We start from the raw sequence: 18,988 nt of genomic DNA, 5'->3' as shown, positions 1-18,988 counted from the left end.
TTTACTTTTCACCACCGTATATTTTATGGCTTGTAATATCAATAGGGAAAGTTAAAAAAATCTTAGTTGCACATCATCTACCTAAACATTGTATTGACACAAACACACTAAGAAAAGCCTATAAGATATATGTTTCCAATTGTCTGTAAATGGAGCTGAGAGTAAACAGAAAGATACAATTCTATTATCTGTATTCAAAAATCACTCAGATATAAGTCTTACTTTTCCACACATTCAAATGGCTTTCCAAAATGTACAAATAAAAAAAGCAAAATATGTTTTCTATGAGCTGAGGTATTATTTACAGTGAACATGTTTCATTAACCATTTTTTTTAGGTGGAAGGTGAAACTGAGGATGATATTGGAGTGATGCTGTGTTTTTTATGTGGTATACCATGCAAATAGCCATAAGCAGTCAACCCAGGACAGCACTGGATTCTGGGGATGTAACTTTCTATGACTTCAAAGGTTTCAGTTCAGGTATTTCCTCAATTCGAATGTCAATGTAAAAACATGTTTGTAGAATCAATGAAAAAAAGGCCAATTTCAAGGTCAAATGTAACCCATACATTGTGATTTGCCTTGTCCAAAGAAGTTAACAAATTCTCATTCCAAATGTATTGAGTAACTTGTATAGACTATGTAATACTTTATATCTAAATAATTTACCATCTCATCATAATACAATTATAATCAACAAATAGAATGACAAACACTAAAGCAGTGTTCTCATAGTGCCTTGTTCGAGATGTTGAATCTGATCCAACGTCAGTTTCTACACAGATAGAAGTAACTCTCTAAGTACCATTTTTTCCATATTTCTGTATTAGATATGTTGGTGAAGACTGTTAATGGCCAAAAGGTGAATTATTAAGACAGGTTTGTACTCCTTGCTAACCTACAGTACACAATTTGGTGATCTATAAGATCCCCCTCGGCTGAACTATCCAGTAAATATGACTCACAACGTTCTACTATTACGGCCTATGAAAACGCTGTTTTGACAAGTGTTCCACTTCCGTTGGATAAGGCTGTTGGCTAAAAATAAACCCAAGCAACGTGCTTGTGACCACAGGGGGATAAGAACAACTTTGGTTTGCTCCAGTCGTACGATCACAATGACATAGAACAGTGAAGACCGACCGCACTTGGGACATTCACATCAAAACAGCTTTGCTGTTTTTTTTTTGTATTTTCAATTTTTATCTGTTTTTGTACAACAAAATAGATCCTCTGGAAGGTAACATACCTGTCTGGTGTCCATTACTACTCATCATACTCTGTCTCCATCTCTTCGTACTCTGTGTTCCCTTGTGTTGAGTATGAGCGGGTCTTCATTGCGCAGTTGGAGTCCATCAAGATGGCCTGAGAAGAAAAAAATTGTCTAGAGTCAGAGTACAACCCAAAAAATGGACCATAAATGGAAAAAGAGAATAAAATGGTCACCAATCATTTGTTATCAAGGATAGAAGTATCAGAGGCGAAAGATGTCTCGTTTGAAAACAAAGCGCTTTGTACTGTGGTTGCATCGTATACAGTCATGTAGCTTTGATGGAAGACAACTACCTAGGCCAATTTATTAGTCTGCCTCGAGAGGCATAATTCTTTGAACCTTTGTCACAATATCTAGTTACAGAGACACCCATGTGCAGTTTATAAAAGCTTTTCAAACTATGTAGATTCACCACCACCATCTACCCCCAAAATGTGCAACCAAAGGGGAAACTACCCTGAGTGTACAAAACATTAAAAACATCTTCCTAATATTGATTTGCACCACCCCCTTCTGCCCTCAGAACAGCCTCAATTTGTCGGGCCAAGGTGTTGAAAGAGTTCCACAGGGATGCTGGCCCATGTTGACTCCAGTGCTTCCCACAGTTGTGTCAAGTTGGCTGGATGTCCTTTGGGTGGTGGACTATCCTTGATACACACAGGAAACTGTTGAGTGTGAAAAACACAATCCATATCTCAATTGTCTCAAGACTTAAAAATCCTTCTTTAACCTTTCCCCTCCCCTTCATCTACACTGCCTGAAGTGGATTTAACAGGTGACATCAATAAGGGATCATAGCTTTCACCTGGTCACTTTATGTCATGGAAAGAGTAGGTGTTCATAATGTTTTGTAGACTCAGTGTATATTGTTCAAACACTCTAACCAAGCTCAATACCCTGCTATCTGTTCATGTATGTGGAGTTTCTAAGACAGCAAACTGTAAACATACACACAATCTATCCCTCCACCATGTCCACAATCTATCCACCTATCCCTCCATCATGTCCACAATCTATCCACCTATCCCTCCACCATGTCCACAATCTATCCACCTATCCCTCCACCATGTGTACAATCTATCCACCTATCCCTCCACCATGTCCACAATCTATCCACCTATCCCTCCACCATGTGTACAATCTATCCACCTATCCCTCCACCATGTGTACAATCTATCCACCTATCCCTCCACCATGTCCACAATCTATCCACCTATCCCTCCACCATGTGTACAATCTATCCACCTATCCCTCCACCATGTCCACAATCTATCCACCTATCCCTCCACAATGTGCACAAATAAGCTATCCTCTTCTACCTGCCCATACATACTGTAGCTTACTCATACTCTAAACCAGGGGTCTCCAACCTTTTCTAGTATGAGAGCTACTTTAGAAAAATAAAACATAGAGAGCTAGTAATTTATTTCTATTTTCCTCTCTTCTCATGTCCCCTGCAACTCTTCCCCGGGGTTCCTATAAGAGAATGTAGTGCACTATGTTTTATGTCAATATCCCTGGTAAAATAATGGTTAATAAACAACTCTAAGGGGGGCCCTTTAAAATCATAGATTTTTTAAAAATATTTTCCCAAATAATTTTTTCTCAGTAAAAATGTTCCTGGTTTTCCATTTTTTTTGTTTTTCACATTCAAAATTACAATTGTTCCTGGAGAAACAATAAAATTGGATGTTCTGAGTCCATGTCTGGGTCTGGAAGAAAACTAGTAAATTTGGATTTTGTCATTCCCCTTTCATTGCGCATCTGGCCTTTTCAAACCCCAGCGTCCATCCGTAAATCTAATTTGCATAATCAAATAATCCCCATAAAATTCCATCCGTTCTAAACTAGAGATATCTGAGTTTTGGCATTGGATGCGTCTCAGTCTACTCCATCAGCCTATGTAACACTTGTGCATCTGCAGAGAAATGTGACAGAGCTAGAGCGGTGTTTGTCATATCATGAGACATCACAAAATCCTTTGTAGCGTTTTGCTCTACTACCCCCGCAAGCATCTCGGGACTCGTCTGAAGTCGTTACAGCCGATCTGCCAATTTCTGTCTGTAGCGTCCGAACACTTTGGGCTAGACACTAATAATACCCCCCTGCGTAAAGGTGAGACTCTTACAAACACGTACATGTTTTGCTCTAGGACACCCACAGGCCTCACAAGACTCGTCTGAAGGTCACCCGGGACTAGTCGTAAAAATGTATGGAAGACACCTGCTCATCGAACATCTCCTTCCAATATTATGGGCATTAATATGAAGTTGGCCACCCCTTTGCTGCTATAACAGCTTCCACTCTTCTGGGAAGGCTTTCCACTAGATGTTAGAACATTGCTGCGGGGGTTTGCTTCTATTCAGCCACAAGAGAATTAGTGAGGTCGGGCACTGATGTTGGGCGATTAGGCCTGGCTCACAGTCGGCGTCCCAATTCATCCCAAACGTGCTTGATGGGGTTGAGGTAAGGGCACTGATGTTGGGCGATTAGGCCTGGCTCACAGTCGGCGTCCCAATTCATCCCAAACGTGCTTGATGGGGTTGAGGTCAGGGCACTGATGTTGGGCGATTAGGCCTGGCTCACAGTCGGCGTCCCAATTCATCCCAAACGTGCTTGATGGGGTTGAGGTCAGGGCACTGATGTTGGGCGATTAGGCCTGGCTCACAGTCGGCGTCCCAATTCATCCCAAACGTGCTTGATGGGGTTGAGGTCAGGGCTCTGTGCAGGCCAGTCGCGTTTTTACACACCGATCTCCACAAACCATTTGTGTATGGACCTCGCTTTGTGCACGAGGGCATTGTCATGCTGAAACAGGAAGGTGCCTTCCCCAAACTGTTGCCACAAAATTGGCAGCACAGCACTGTGATGCTGTACCACTAAGATGTTCCTTCACTGAACTAAGTGGACTAGCCCGAACCATGAAAAACTGTCCCAGACCATTTTCCCACTAAACTTTACTGGTATCTGCCAAACCCAGATTTGTCTGTCAGATGGTGAAGCGTGATTCATCACTCCAGAGAACGCGTTTCCACTGTTCCAGAGTCCGATTGTGGCGAGCTTTACACCACTCCAGCTGACGCTTTGCATTGTGCATGGTGATCTTAGGCTTGTGTGCGGCTGCTTGGCCATGGAAACCCATTTCATGAAGCTCCCGATGAACAGTTATTGTGCTGACGTTGCTTCAAGAGGCAGTTTGGAACTCTGTACTAAGTGTTGCAACTGAGGACAGACGATTTTTACGTGCTACGCGCTTCAGCACTCGGTGGTCTTGTTCTGTGAGCTGTTCTGTGAGCTTGTGTGGCCTACCACTTCCCGGCTGAGCTGTTGCTCCTAGACGTTTCCACTTCACAATAACAGCACTTACAGTTGTCCGAGGCAGCTCTTGCAGGGCAGAAACTTGACGAACTGACTTGTTGGAAAAGTGGCGCGTTGAAAGTCACTGAGCTCTTCAGTACGGGCCATTCTACTGCCAATGTGTGTCTATGGAGATAGCATGGCTTATTGCATGGCTGCTGTGTGCTCATTTTTAAACACCTGTCAGCAACAGGTGTGGCTGAAATAGCTGAATTCACTAATTTGAAGGTGTGTCCACATACTTTTGGCCTTGTAGTGTATATGGAGTCTGTAGGTGACAAAAATAAGGGGTTAAAAAAAAAAATGTTTTTATATCCTGATCTTTTTTTATATCTGTCAGATATAGGATAGACTCTTCATGTTGTTCCATGTAGATCAAACCCCAGGCTGTAGTGACGCTGCCACACTGTGATGCAGTGCCTTAGACCACTGCGCCACTCGGGAGGCCTCAAATCATTTCCCCATATATTTTTGTAATACTTCAACGGTTCTTAGAATTCTAAATCAAATAGAAAAATGATCCTTGGTATGACCTTCTTAAAACAATTCCATACAGCTTAGTAGTACCCCCTACCCTCCTTACACTCTTATGGTTTAATTGAGCATCTGTGAGGAATGTTCTGTCTAATGTGCCGGTCTAGAGATGGTTCTGTACTGCTGCTGCCGACTTCATGGCAAAGTTTGCAAATAACAAATAATATATACAAATTATATACTTACTCATGATTTACTTCTGCCAGGTAAGCCTACTTTGCATTTAATTCAGAAGGTTTTCTGTCCACCCACAATTGGGTTATCACATCAACTGGCTACACACAGAGGAGTGATAGACAAACGCGCGCACCCCACAGACAAACAGGGGCAATATTGCTGGAAATTAATTGGCAGATAATGTGTTAGGCTTGGCTTTTTAAGCCATAGTGGCTAACCAGGTGTGGGATGATGTCAATGTTGTGTTGATTAGATAGTCGCTGGGAGATACTTGTGAGATTTGTTTATGACAGTTTGCGGTGGAACACGTGAAAATTGCATGTACTTTCAGAATTGTTTGGCGAGCTACTCATAGGTGGGCTGTGAGCTACTGGTAGCTCGCGATCGACCTGCTGGAGACCCCCGCTCTAAACCAATTCAGTCTGGAGAACCAAAAGCAGGTGGAAGCTGGGGTGGGGGTGGCCAACAGCAGTAGAATGCATTACACAGCAATGGTGAGACTTGAACAGGCCAACTTAAATAGACAGCCAAATCTAAGAAGGCATGTGTCTCTTGATCAAAACTCTGTCTCGAGTTCCTCTCTCTCTGCTTCTCCTGGTAGTATTGCATGTAAAAGACGGCAGTAGTTTGAGCCTGTGGGTATGGTAGTTCTCTCTGCATCAGACGCAGCTTTACAAGTAATTCACATTCAAATGCATACCTCTGCTGATGTGTGTGTAGTAGGTTTGCGTGTGTGTGTGCGTGCTTATGTGTGTGCATGTGTGTCTTTGTGTACATGTGTGTGCGCTTGTGCGTGTGTACGAGGTGTTCAGTGTCTCACCATTTTCTCTTCCCTCCCAGGAGGACTCCTGAGGAAGTAGCAGAGGGGAGCGAAGAGGATGTCCACGATGCCGATGATGGTCATGAGCCAGGAGAACCCAATGCTCTTCGCTATGGCACCCCCAGCGGACGGACCTTCATCAGCAAAGGAAGGCTAATGAGCTTATAGAGGAGTTTAATATAGAGGCCTTTTTCCCCCCATTTTGACATATCATGATAACTATCCCCATGACGGCAAATTTGCGAACTCTTACTATGCCACACCTTAAAAACATACATAAGAACGCACGGTACAAAATCAGAGAATATAAACATATGGACTACAACACTTGGCAGTTTAAAATCATTACTCTAAATACTGTATGTGTACTTAAGTGGGTCCTGTGGGTGGGATGGGGAGGGGGTTGGGGGGGATAAATGTGTATTTGAGTTATGTCTTTTGGTTTGTGCTTTTTTTGTTTGTCTTGTCAACCCCAAAATTAAAACCTGAACACAAAAAAATGATAATAAGTGTTTGATAGAAATGTTTAAAAGACTATGCTACTTGACTGGGTTATTTTCAAGCATCTGAGTTACCTAAAGCAAAGCCCATGCAGAATGCCACATCAGCAATGGCGTACACAGTGCCATAGACTGACACATGTCTCAGGTCCACTAAATAGCCCATGATTGGCATCATAGAGGAATCCACCATGCCTGACAAGAGACAAGACATTGAGAATACAGTAGTATCTGTTACAAACCAGATGCTAATTTCATAATTTCATAATAACCAGATGCTAATTTCATAAAAACAAATTGACTTACCAATTGCAAAACCAACACCGAAATTCGGAAGTATTAGTCCATAGATGTCCTTAGCAAAAGGAACCTATGACACAGGACATAGTCAAGGTAAAGAGTGGAACAGGGGTTTTATTGATCAAATGTTTACAGTGTTATCCAGAATACCATTCTTTATGTGGGACTCGAAGATATTTGTTCTCCCACACACGAACACAACTGCATAAGGCACTACAATGAAAATGGAATTGTCTGTTTCCAGAGAATGAGCTGTTTGCTGGTTGACTTCTGAGCGAACTCCCCTTCCCTAGACTCAGAATGTGATTTGGAGACTAATGAGATATAGTAGGACATTAAGACAATGGGACTGTTCCAATATTTTGAAAATGTATCATTACTTCCCCCTTTCTTCTATGTAATTCCTGATCTGACATTGGTAAAACCCTAGCTTCACCTATACCCATTTTATTGCACAAACAATCTTTAGATGGACACCCTAATACTGACGATGCCATGCCAAACAGGTAAGGTAAGCACTGTGTTGAGCTGGATGCTAAATTCTAGCTGAGGAAGATGTGTCTAGCACTCACACAGAGGATGCTAACCCCCACGAGGACCATCCCGATGAGAGAGCACAGCCATCTGGGAAAGGAAGAAAGAGCAGTTCAGCGTCTGCCAATGACAACAGTCAACGTCCCTCTCCCCTCCCTCCACCGTTGTATTGTACCGCAAGGCCACACAATCTGATTTCTTAGAATATTAAACGAATAGAGGAAGTAAATGGATCACAATCTGTTTTCTTTGAGTCAGGATTAGGACATTTTAAGAAACAAATAGGAGTTCCTTATTTCAACTTTCTAAAATAATACTGCTATGGCTACAGGCAACATTTGAGTCCTGAAATACATTTATTTTCATAAAGTGTGAGTTAAAATTAAAATGATTCATATGTGACAGATCACACACTTGATCAACTGCGGAAAACAAACAAACATTAGCCAAGAGGTCATAAACTCATTGTCACACTGAGACTTCAATAAACAGCAAATACCCAACCTGCCAGAGAAATCTCATTCAGAGTTGCTCAATAGTACAGGAAACAGATACCAACGCGGGAGAAGATAAGGAGACGGAAAAACTGGAGTAATTTCCCTCCCTACCTCCCCATCTTGTGTGCGAGGACGCCAAAGATGTTGGTTCCAATAAGGTAAGAGATGCTGGCTGGCACGAAGGCAATGCCTAGCAGAGAGAAAGAGAGAGAGAGGGAGAGAGAGAGAGAGAGAGAGAGAGAGAGAGAGAGAGAGAGAGAGAAAGAGAGAGCAAGATTGAGAGAGAGAGAGAGAGAGAGAGAGAGAGAGAGAGAGAGAGAGAGAGAGAGAGAGAGAGAGAGGGAGAGAGAGGGAGAGGGAGAGGGCAGGGTACAGAGAGAGAGAGAACAGGGTAAAGAGAGAGTGCAGGGTACAGAGAGGAGAGAGAGAGAGAGAGAGAGAGAGAGAGAGAGAGAGAGAGAGAGAGAGAGAGAGAGTGAGAGAGAGAGAGGAGAAAGAGAGAGCAGGTTGGAGAGAGAGAGCAGGGTAACGAGAGAGAGAGAGAGAGAGAGAGAGAGAGAGAGAGAGGAGAGAGAGCAGGGTAGAGAGAGGAGCAAGAGAGAGAGAGCGCAAGGTATAGAGAGAGACAGAGAGAGGAGAGAGAGAGGCCCAGATAAGCAGCCACATTATCAGCCTTCATCATAGGTCTCCAGCACATCTCCTAGAAACAGTAATGAACACTCCCGCTCTACACTCGCCCTCAAATGACACCCTAATATCCTGCCCTGTCCCCCCATCTTCCTCCAGCCCCTCTCTCATCCCCCTTTATCTGTGCAAGTCCTCACAGGCAACGCCACTAATAAAATAAGTAATAATGACGGAAAAGAAAAAGAGTGATTTGGTTTCAATGGGAGGTTCAATGAGATTTTCAATGTTCACCTACATACTGTTTGAAGTTATTGCAAGTCTACAGTTATAATCCAAACCTTGAGTTGAAATGAGGACCTTTATTCTAAGTACATTCAGAGGACAGAATGGTTTCATGAGCAGCATTGTCAATAGGGGAAACAGGGTTGTCAAGAGGGACAAAAAGGAAAATAAATGTAAAAATACCTAGCTGCCATTTTCTTGGACACATGGTCTCCATCATCCAAATAGGCAACGCTGGTTCTAACATGGCGATGGCCATGTTTGCAAAACAAATGGATCCTGGAAAAGAGAATGTGATTGAGGATAAGTGGACCCTGGGCCTATTATTCTCCATCTTCACACGTTTTGTGTGTCCCTATCACCCCCCCCCCCCCCCCCCCCCCCCCACCGCCCACTCCCCACCCCCCGTTCCTGCAGCCTCAGACATAATACCAAGTATTAGTCCACCCTGGCCAAAGGACCTGGTAATTGAAGTGGTGGGGAGGCTCACTGACACATAAATGCATTTCCCCCCAGTACTTCAGTATCACACATACTCCAACACACACAAGCAAGTGTGCAAGCAAGCACGCACACACACATACAGTCACACACCACACACATGCACGCACGTGCACATGCATGCACAAGCACACATGCACCAATGCACGTGTGAATGCACACACGAATGCAGGGACGCTCGCACTCACTCACTCACTCTATTCTAATGGAGAGATGACCCCATCTAACATGCAGCGCTCGCTCCCTCTCAACACTCTCCCTGGCAATAATACTGTGTTTTCCTGGCTCAGGGCACAAATTCAACCACTGAAATAGAATTTGATGGAACATCTGAATCAATTCTTCTTCCACCTCTTTGCTCCCACCTCTTTGCTCCCACCTCTTTGCTCCCACCTCTTTGCTTAGTGTGACTGAAATGGGAAATGGCACAGCAGGTGCTTCAGAATGAAGTAATAATATTACAGTATTAATAAGTGACGCGTTCTTACCTGCAGCAATGAGTATGTATGGATCTTTCATAAGACTCCATAGTGAAGACCCTTTCTGGCTCTGTAGACAGAAAATGGACATGAAATGTAGAGCTAAACAGAGAGCCATGAGTTTCATGTCAAAACTGATTCATACAAAAAAGGCAGCCAAAATATGATCTAGGGTACGTAATTACTACAGTGCTTTTACATCATTCCACAATGATGTTTGGTTACTATCTGTGCTTATGTCTAACTGGAACACAATTGTCCCTCTCTATTCTGAGGATCCCTGTTCTTACAGTAGCGAATAGAAAATGTCCACACATAGCCAATGAGTTTACAAAAGACTGGCACAGTGTTGACAACAACCTGTTATCAGTCCCTCTGACACCGTCTCTAAGCTTAATGACAGATATGTACTAATTGTGAGGATTATGTCATGACCCAGACCCATTCTACTTCCCCTTTTTAATATTCTTCAAGGCATCAATTTCAAACATGAAACTATTTCAAACATAAACAACCTTCCCCTATCATCCACAACTAAACAACGTCTAAGCGCCATTGGTCTGACAATCACAGCCACCATCTAGCGCTCTGATTCAGTCTCTGCCTTCTTGGTATTCGTGGTGACTGATACACATCAGCCCCATAGACCAAAGTCATAGTGGCTGTGATAGGAATCTCTATCACAGGCACAGATCTCCTCTAACTGGAATGGTAACCCATCATACCAGAGACCCACAAATGTAGTGGTTTAAATTCAGACTGTTTTTTTGGTTGTTTTTACTCAGACACCCGCGACCCATTTAAAACCTCCCGTCGCGGTTAGCGACCCCCACTTGAGAATCGCTGGTGTAAAGCACTTTAATCATCTGGAAAAACACTGTTCGAATCCAATCCCGATCAAATCACATATAATACACTATTGATATCACAGTGATCTGGTGATTGTGAACACATTCCAACACAGTTCCAATGAATTTACATCAATAATCCTAAAAAGAGCTGTCAAATCTCACCTCTGGTTCCACCTTTGAGGGCTGGAGAATGAACAGTTGCAGTGCTGTTGGGAGACAGAGTCTGAACTTAGTTAGCATCCCTAACAGGTAACTTCTGATTGGAGAAAACAGAATGTCTGCTTCATGATGGAGAGAAACATGGCCACATTACCTCCATCCAGCACAGCCAGAACAGCCAGAATGAGGAAAGGCGCCGTTTTCCCCACAAACTCATACATGACACTGCCAAATGGTGGGCCCACTGGGTGGAAGAAAGTAAAGATGGTCAATGGTTTTGGCCAAACGTAGCCTGTTACTGTAGTCTACAAAGAGCTCAAATGCATCATGAATTGTGTACATACCCAGCACACCCATGGCGAGACCACCGAGGGCTATCCCAATGGCATTTCCCCTCTCCTCATCATCTGTGTACACACTGGCAAGCATCCCCATCCCTAGAAGAAGAACAGGACATGCAGCTACCCACTGGGCACAGACATCTAGTTTTGATTTACATTTGGTTGAGTTGTCAACTAATGTGAATTCAACATGAAATCAACAAAAAATGTCACAATGTCATTGGATTTAGATTTTTTTAAATTAAAAAAAATAATATTTACTTTGATGACTTTTTGCTAATCCAATCAATTTTCCACGTTGATTCATTGTCATCACATAGATTTTTACCCGGTGGGTAAGCTCTTAGATACACAGATACATTTGACTTGGCTAAATGTATATGTTTGGTTAAAGCAGTCGGGGTATTTTATTTCTTTATAGCACACTGTATTGAAACACTGCTCTTCGTTTATCCCAGAGCTGTTCGAACAAAACAAACCAAAACCTCTGTGATTGTTTGAATAGACATTTGACAGCGCTATATTAGGAGTATTTGTCCCTCTACCACAGCACCTTTCAATAACTCCACTAGAGCTGTGATAAATGATTGTTCAACTTGAGAGACATAAAGATGCATAACAAGGTAGGCCCACAGTAATGAAAATGTGAAGTTTCTGGAGAAACTGTATGTTCTTGCACATCTGTCTCAAAGTAAAGCTAATCCTGAAAGCATCCATAAATGTCAAGGGTAATGCCAAGGACCTTACCAGCCACAGAGGAGCAGGAGGAGCCCACACCCTGCAGGGATCTGGCCAGAAACAGCAGAGTGTAGCTCGATGAGAAGGCGAACACTTAACAACAACGACGACAATAGAAATTCAGACAAAAGAAAACATCAATCATGAAAAAACATTGAAACACTGTGTGAGATCTGAAAACAGGTGTGGATGTGACGGGTGTGGATGTGGGTAATACTTACTGATGGTTGACAGGAACATAATACAGAACCCGGCAAACATGGGGATCTGGTATCCTATTCTGTAAGCACATAGAGACATCCCTTCTCAATACTGTTCAATGTAATACAATACAATATAAAACAAGACACCAATAACTACATCTCGTCTAACACTAGGCAGTCTAGTTGCAGCAGTCGGGCAGAAATACTCTTTGGCCCTGTACACACTCAGGTTGTACAACTGATGTACAATGCGTTTGCCACAATGGTTGTGATACAACTGATATTTGTGTGATACACAACTGAGAGTTGGTCTCCACAGAAATGTTTACACAACCATTATGTGGTGTCAATGCGTTGTAATTATTTTTGTGCAGAAAAACTCTGTTGTATCACAATGAATTGCACATCAGTTGTTATACAACTTGAGTGTGTACTGCGGGCCTTGTTCCATGTAACTGACATGCATGACTTGCCTTGTGTTGTCCTTATCCAAGCCGAAGGTGACTAAGGGGAAATAATAGGATTCTATTGTTTGCTTCAATTACAGCATATTGTGGTGCCCAGTTGAGACGGTAAGTACTAGCCTTGATGCATTTGCCAATACTGAGCAGTGAGCACTGCTAGAGCTCACATCTTGACTGATTCCATACTTTACCCATGGGCGCATTCCATAAGAAAATCACTCACAGTAATGTCTCTGACACCTTGGTCTTTCAGAACGTGTGCTGACATACAGGTATGTCTATAAAATACTTGTTCTAGAGTATAATCGATATTGAGCAATTTTAGAACACAGTAAGTAGTTCAAAACAATAACTACAAGTGCTTGTAAAGCCCTACAAGCAGGGATCCTTACTGAATGCATGCTACGTGCATGCAGGGAAGCATAAATCCAACACAAATCACTAAACAGGAATTTAGCTACATGGGAGCAGGATGGATTAGATCTAACTACATAACATTTGGTCTCAAAATAGCAATATAATGTAATATAATGTATATAAATGTTATCATTTTTTGATTTTCCTCCCTGTCACTTGAAACGAGTCTGTTACTGATCTTTCTTTCCATGAATACTGTGATTTTACTTAGATAAATACATAAATATGATTAAATAATGACCTTTGACTGAGTACCCAAACTCAGGGTAAGCTTAGTCACCATTCAGCTCTGGGCTAGCAGGAAGCCACTGTGACCTGGCAGGCACCCACACTGCATGTGGCTATGAACTGAACTGGGAAGATACACACACTGGTCCAGCTTGCCTGCCTGCTGTCATCTCATTTTAGTGTAATTCAAAACTACTTGTTTTAATTATTAGTCATATCAAGTCATAACTGTATGAAACAACCACTTTATACTCCCGAGTGGCGCAGCGGTCTAAGGCACTGCATTTCAGTGCTAGAGGTGTCACTACAGACCCTGGTTTGATCCCGGGCTGTATCACAACCGGCTGTGATCGGGAGTCCCGTAGGGTGGCGTACAATTGGCCCAGCATCGTCCGGGTTAGGCGAGGGTTAAGCCATCATTGTAAAATAAGAATTTGTTCTTAACTGACTTGCCTAGTTAAATAAAGGTTAAATAAAAATAAATGAGTGCCAGCAGTGAATCATTTTAAATGCTAAAACTTTTACATTTTTGTCATTTAGCAGACGCTCTTATCCAGAGCAACTTACAGGAGTAATTAGGGTTAAGTGACTTGCTCTAGGGCACACTGATGGATTTTTCACCTAGCCAGCTTTGGGATTCAAACTACCAACCGCTTACTGGCCCAATGCACTTAACTGCTAGGCTACCTGCCGCCGCTCTTCATACACAAGGGAAACATAAATAGACATGTCTTATGAAACCTGAATTATATGACTATACAGCTAAGCTAGTTGCCATGCAAACCAGTTCACAGCTGGCATTCAATTTAAAATAATCTAGAAATAAGCATAAAACTATTGTATTTGAAAAAGAGTGAGTAACAGAAAACACACCAGTGTGGACATGGGGAAATGTGACGGTTAGAAGCTTTCATTCACCCACCTGTTGGTGAGAGGGCCAATGAAGGGGTTGGTGATGAGCTGTACAGTGGCCTTGGAGGCAAACAGTAGTCCCACTTTCACATTCTCATTGAGCAGCTGATCGTCTGCTTTGGGGCAGTCGGGCTGTGTGGAGTTGTGGGGTGTGAGAGCCGAGGTGGAAGAAGAGACCCCCTGCGTCTGACCCAAGGGTATGGGTGTGGAGTCCATTGGGCCCCCGCTGGTTACCCTGACAGAGTTGTCATAGAGGGACACGATGGTCTGGAAGGTTCCAGAAGGGGTGTGTGGGGAGGCCGTAGTGTGATTCTTGGCCATGTTGGCTGCTGCATCATCAATTGTGTATAGGTAGCTTGGGATGATGGGGACTACCAAGAAGAAAGGATCAGAAAAAGAGATGGGGGAAAAAGGTTCACTACATTTGTTTCAAAGGTTAAGAATAGATTGATTGGATTTCACTAATTTAGCTATAAATATGGCAGATAACACAATAATTGGCCCCATGAAGAGGGTTTTAGCCTATTACTTTCATATTATTATGTTATTATCATGTTTTTATCATATTGTAACGATATGATTATTAGGAGGTCATGACCGCCCCAATATTTGAAACAGGACAATTTGACCCCCCAATAATATACCATGATCAGTTTAATTGTTTGGAGAAAAAAATCCCCAATCTAAAGCGCCTGGCTTTATGTGGTTTTGCACCAGAGTGCCCGCAGAGGCAGTCTACCAGTTTGTGGTAAAACGGGAAAAAAGTTGAGCACGGCTTGTAAGGAGAACGGAGAAACAAGCAATTTATCCTCTCTTTCCCTTTTCATCGGTCTGTGATGTATTACTTTGGTCTGCAGTAACTGTTCAGCAGCCTGCACTACCCGCTCTCTCTCTTTCTCTTTGTATACATGTTTCGAAAGTTTAAAATGAGTAAGACTTCATGAACATTTCATAGATGTATTCCTATGTTGTTGTGTAAATAGCAAACTAATGGTGATGAGATAATAGTGTGTAAAAATAGTTTTATACAAGTTATACGGATGCATGCAATGTTAGGTTGGCTATTGTAGCTAGGCTAACGTACGCTAAATTAGCTAAGCTAGCACCAAAGCTAGCACAGTATCTGGATCTTTTCAACTGCAGTTTCAGATGAGCAGCACTCAGTGAGTCAGTGTTCACCTTTGTGAAAAAGTAGATAGTGCCTTTAATGGAGGTGCCAACACCAAAGAGGATAAAAGTGCTGTACATTAGTTTATTTTTGGGAGTGCAAAAGACTATGTAAATGAATAAATGGCTACATAGCTAGCTAGCTAACTACACTGTACAATTCCTAATAGACTGGTGCCCAAGTGCTATAACAAATGTGGTTGCCCACATTCTGATTTAATTTGGTTGTCATGGCAGGGGTCAGAGACAGGTAGTATAGAGAGAGGGAGAGAGAGAGCACCAGATTGAACCATGTTGATGTCTGTCATATCCACCTGGAAAAGCTGGATACCATAGATAGGAAAACAATATGCCATAATTGTATTGCGTGCAGTGACATGCATAAAAAGGTATTTGGTGCATTTAAGTGAATTGAGACTAAAGATCTGACCCCTCTCTGTACCACTATACGCCCACCTTTGTATAAGGTTGCAACCGGTTATTGACTGTTTTTGAATGTGTGTTTTTTACTTGATGGTGAATGACAATGTTGCTATGTATTTTTGAAGTCTATTGCTTGAGCATGAGGCCATACTGATTGGGATATTTTGAAGTCTATTTCTTGAGCATGATGGCATACTCATTTATTTATTTTGAAGTCTATTGCTATAGCATTTTATTCCTTATTGAGGAGTTATATTTTGACTGTCACTGAATTATTGTATGAAATAATATTGCAATAAAATTGTGTAACCAAGTGAGAAGTTTCTGTACTCAGATTGCCTCGACTCCTTTTAAGTTAATTCAGTATTGGAAATTAGTTATTCAAGACCACGTACTAGCCAACCATGGTGAAGGGTACACAAATAGATGAATGGGTTTTGACATTTAAATGTAGTTAAAGAAGGGTTTTGGTGGTGACTTTCTGAACTGTTAAGAGTAACAACACAGTTAAAAGTAATATTGGTATTTCAGTTGTGATTGATGTATATTGACCAAATTATCAGGACATTTTTGGATGTATTTTCCCTTAGAAATTGACCAGAAACAACCATTTCACAGCTTTCTTTTATATCTTGAGGGGCATTCCCCCAGACCCACCTTGAGGGGTATTGCCACCGGAACCCATTGACTCAATATGCAACACAAAGTTATGCCCTTGCTGTATATAGATTTGCCTCCAATCACATATAGGCATATACGGCTAGCTACTCTAGAGTAATTTCTGACTGACATATTCTGACATTCTTCCAACGCGCACCTGTATCCAGTGTTCAATGGACATGTCCGGGAGACATAACCAGCGCTGAGGGTGTAATCTCGCGCGAAATAACAGCATTTACGCACACATCAATGTCATCTATAATCTATCGGATACGACTGGGAGATTCATTGGAAATGGCAGTTTTGATGCTTTCAGGTAAATCAAGTGAACTGGGGACCTTGGGACCAAAAACATATCTGTAGCGGGTCCACCATCCCGGTCCACCAGATTTTATTTAATAATTACTCTTTACTTGGCAACGTGAAAGGCAATATACATTATGTTAAATTATGAACAATTAATCTCCTTGTGAAGCTTTACACTATAGGCTACAGCGTTTGAAAATGCCTAAGGTTGTAAGCAATTTGACGCAATCTGATAACATGACTAATCATAATGGACAGATTAAACGTTTAGGGAACAACATTGTTGCACATTGGCCGCCTACTAATATGTTATTATGGGTATAATAGCATTTTAATTCATAATCTGTTTGATTTATGAAATATTTGATGCCTTCATTCTTACTCATTGTCATAGCTAATATTGGATATCGGATGACAAACCAATCAATGTCTATTTTATTTGAATTCAATTAAATGATATGACCAGGTCTATGCAAAGTTAAGAACTGAAGTAGCTAGTGTCTAATTTCGTATATTATTACAAAGCTTCAGGCAAGGCTAAATTATGAGCAAATCATAGGCTTTAGACTAGCCTAGTTTATTTCTTTTTTTTTATTGGAAAGCAATAGCCAGGACGCTGACATGAATAACTTTTGTTCCACACCAAAAATAATAATTGAACTACTCGAAACAAAGAGGAGAATACTACCTTCTTAAAATGGAAATAACAAAACATTGCATGGTTCAAAATAATATCTGTTATGTTTCCACATTGTTTATAGGTTATTTAGGCTAGCAACGGACTCGAATTGGTTTCAGAAATGCATTTTTATGTGAACTTCAATGGGTGAAATAACAGTTGACGCAACAGGTAAGCAGTGTGAAAATACTTTATCCAAAGTTGCACCTACCGACCACCGTTAGAAGCATATTATCCAGCAGCAAGGCGATGAAAACGATGACCAGGATCAACTTCCTCGATTGTCTTTCCTCTCTCATCCATGACAATAAATTAAATTCTCTCAGTGTGTCTAATCTTCCCATTTTTAGAGTCCACAAAGGAGCAAGTGAAAAAAATATTCGCTCTGAAAAGAACAAACGTTATGGACACCAGAGAGTGACAGTCTGGAAACAAAAAATGTAGGCTACTATAGTATATAAGCCTAATTGCAAATTGCGCACGTTAAAATGTCAATTAATAAATGTTAATTTTGTATAAATTGTAGAGATTTCACACAAGGCAATGTAAAATGCCCTTATACAGAGTGGAGTAGACTAATATAAATCGCTTATGTGCCAGTGGAATAAAGTAGAAATTGGGACATCTGCTTCAAGAGATAGTGACCTGAAATGTGTTAAAAGTGCCATAATGGTTGAAATCTTACCTTAGATGCACATTAGCAAAAATCCCTTTGCGGCGGCAAATCCGAAAGGAACGATAGATGCGGGGCGTTTTAGTTACTTGAATGCTCCTTGACGTCATGCAACCTTTATCATGAACATCCTCACATACAGCATCACAGTGAGGGATACGCACAAGCAAATAACATTGAAGACTAAGTCGAAAACGTGAGACAATGTGGTAGTCGGGGTTTTGATGATGTGCATACTATGAAATTAACAAAATTGCATGTTACTTAAAGTTTTAAGTTACTTACACTTCTGAGGGATATCATTATCATTTTGAAACCAACTACAGTTTATCAGAGTAACAGTATGATACTGACAATCTAGCATTTTGTTGACTATGTAAATCAAATACGGTTCATTCATTATCATACATAAGCAATAGCCTATATGGGTGCAGTAGGTGTGTGTGTGTGTGTGTGCGTGTTTGTGTGTGTGTATGTGTGTGTGTGTGTGTGTGTGTGTGCTTGCTAGCACGCGAGCAATGTGGAACACGCTTAAAATATATTTCGCATGGGGCTGCGAACCAAAAGCTGGAGCAAGAACACACACACTTGTAACTTCCCATGTTTCAATACAGCGACAGCATCTCTACAATGTTATATAGATGCCACCGATATGGAACCCGTGAGAGCTAGGTAAAACTAGCTTCCATTTGGCAACAGTCAACCGTCACAAAACCTGTCAGGCCAACCGTCAACCCTCACAAAGCCTGTCAGACCCCATTTTTACACGGGGTTTGACCACTCCTGCCTCATCAAAATCCCTTTTTATCAACCATGTGACTTGACCTCCTGAGCGTTCGCTCTCTGCGTTTATCAGAGACCCTTATCTTCCTATCTTTTTATGCA

The 18,988-nt window shown here is 41.7% G+C and overlaps 1 protein-coding gene across 1 annotated transcript; it reads right to left on the bottom strand.

The window, feature by feature from the left end:
* Positions 1–1,267: 1,267 nt before the first annotated feature.
* On the bottom strand, positions 1,268–17,774 carry LOC120017418 (synaptic vesicular amine transporter-like). Its single transcript, XM_038960164.1, has 15 exons — positions 17,642–17,774; positions 14,206–14,566; positions 12,193–12,251; positions 11,981–12,064; positions 11,237–11,329; positions 11,047–11,136; positions 10,896–10,939; positions 9,892–9,952; positions 9,086–9,181; positions 8,105–8,183; positions 7,535–7,586; positions 6,969–7,032; positions 6,738–6,857; positions 6,163–6,296; positions 1,268–1,366 (listed from the first exon to the last, which is right to left on the bottom strand). The coding sequence occupies exons 1-15, from the start codon at positions 17,772–17,774 to the stop codon at positions 1,268–1,270; spliced, it is 1,569 nt and encodes a 522-aa protein (XP_038816092.1).
* Positions 17,775–18,988: the final 1,214 nt, after the last annotated feature.

Source organism: Salvelinus namaycush, chromosome 22 (genome assembly GCF_016432855.1).
Source record: "Salvelinus namaycush isolate Seneca chromosome 22, SaNama_1.0, whole genome shotgun sequence".
Taxonomy (NCBI): domain Eukaryota; kingdom Metazoa; phylum Chordata; class Actinopteri; order Salmoniformes; family Salmonidae; genus Salvelinus; species Salvelinus namaycush.
Note: the sequence above shows the minus strand (reverse complement) of the source record. Positions and strands in the feature narration are given on the sequence as shown.

What these genes read in the sequence shown, in the direction of transcription:
- LOC120017418 (XM_038960164.1), bottom strand. Translation starts at nt 17,774, where the DNA reads ATGGGAAGATTAGACACACTGAGAGAATTTAATTTATTGTCATGGATG. An exon ending in TCCAAGAAAATGGCAGCTAG is followed by an intron (nt 8,184 to 9,085) that starts GTATTTTTACAT and finishes TCTCTCTGCTAG; the next exon opens with GCATTGCCTTCGTGCCAGCC. An exon ending in CTGCATGGGCTTTGCTTTAG is followed by an intron (nt 6,297 to 6,737) that starts GTAACTCAGATG and finishes TTGCTGATGAAG; the next exon opens with GTCCGTCCGCTGGGGGTGCC.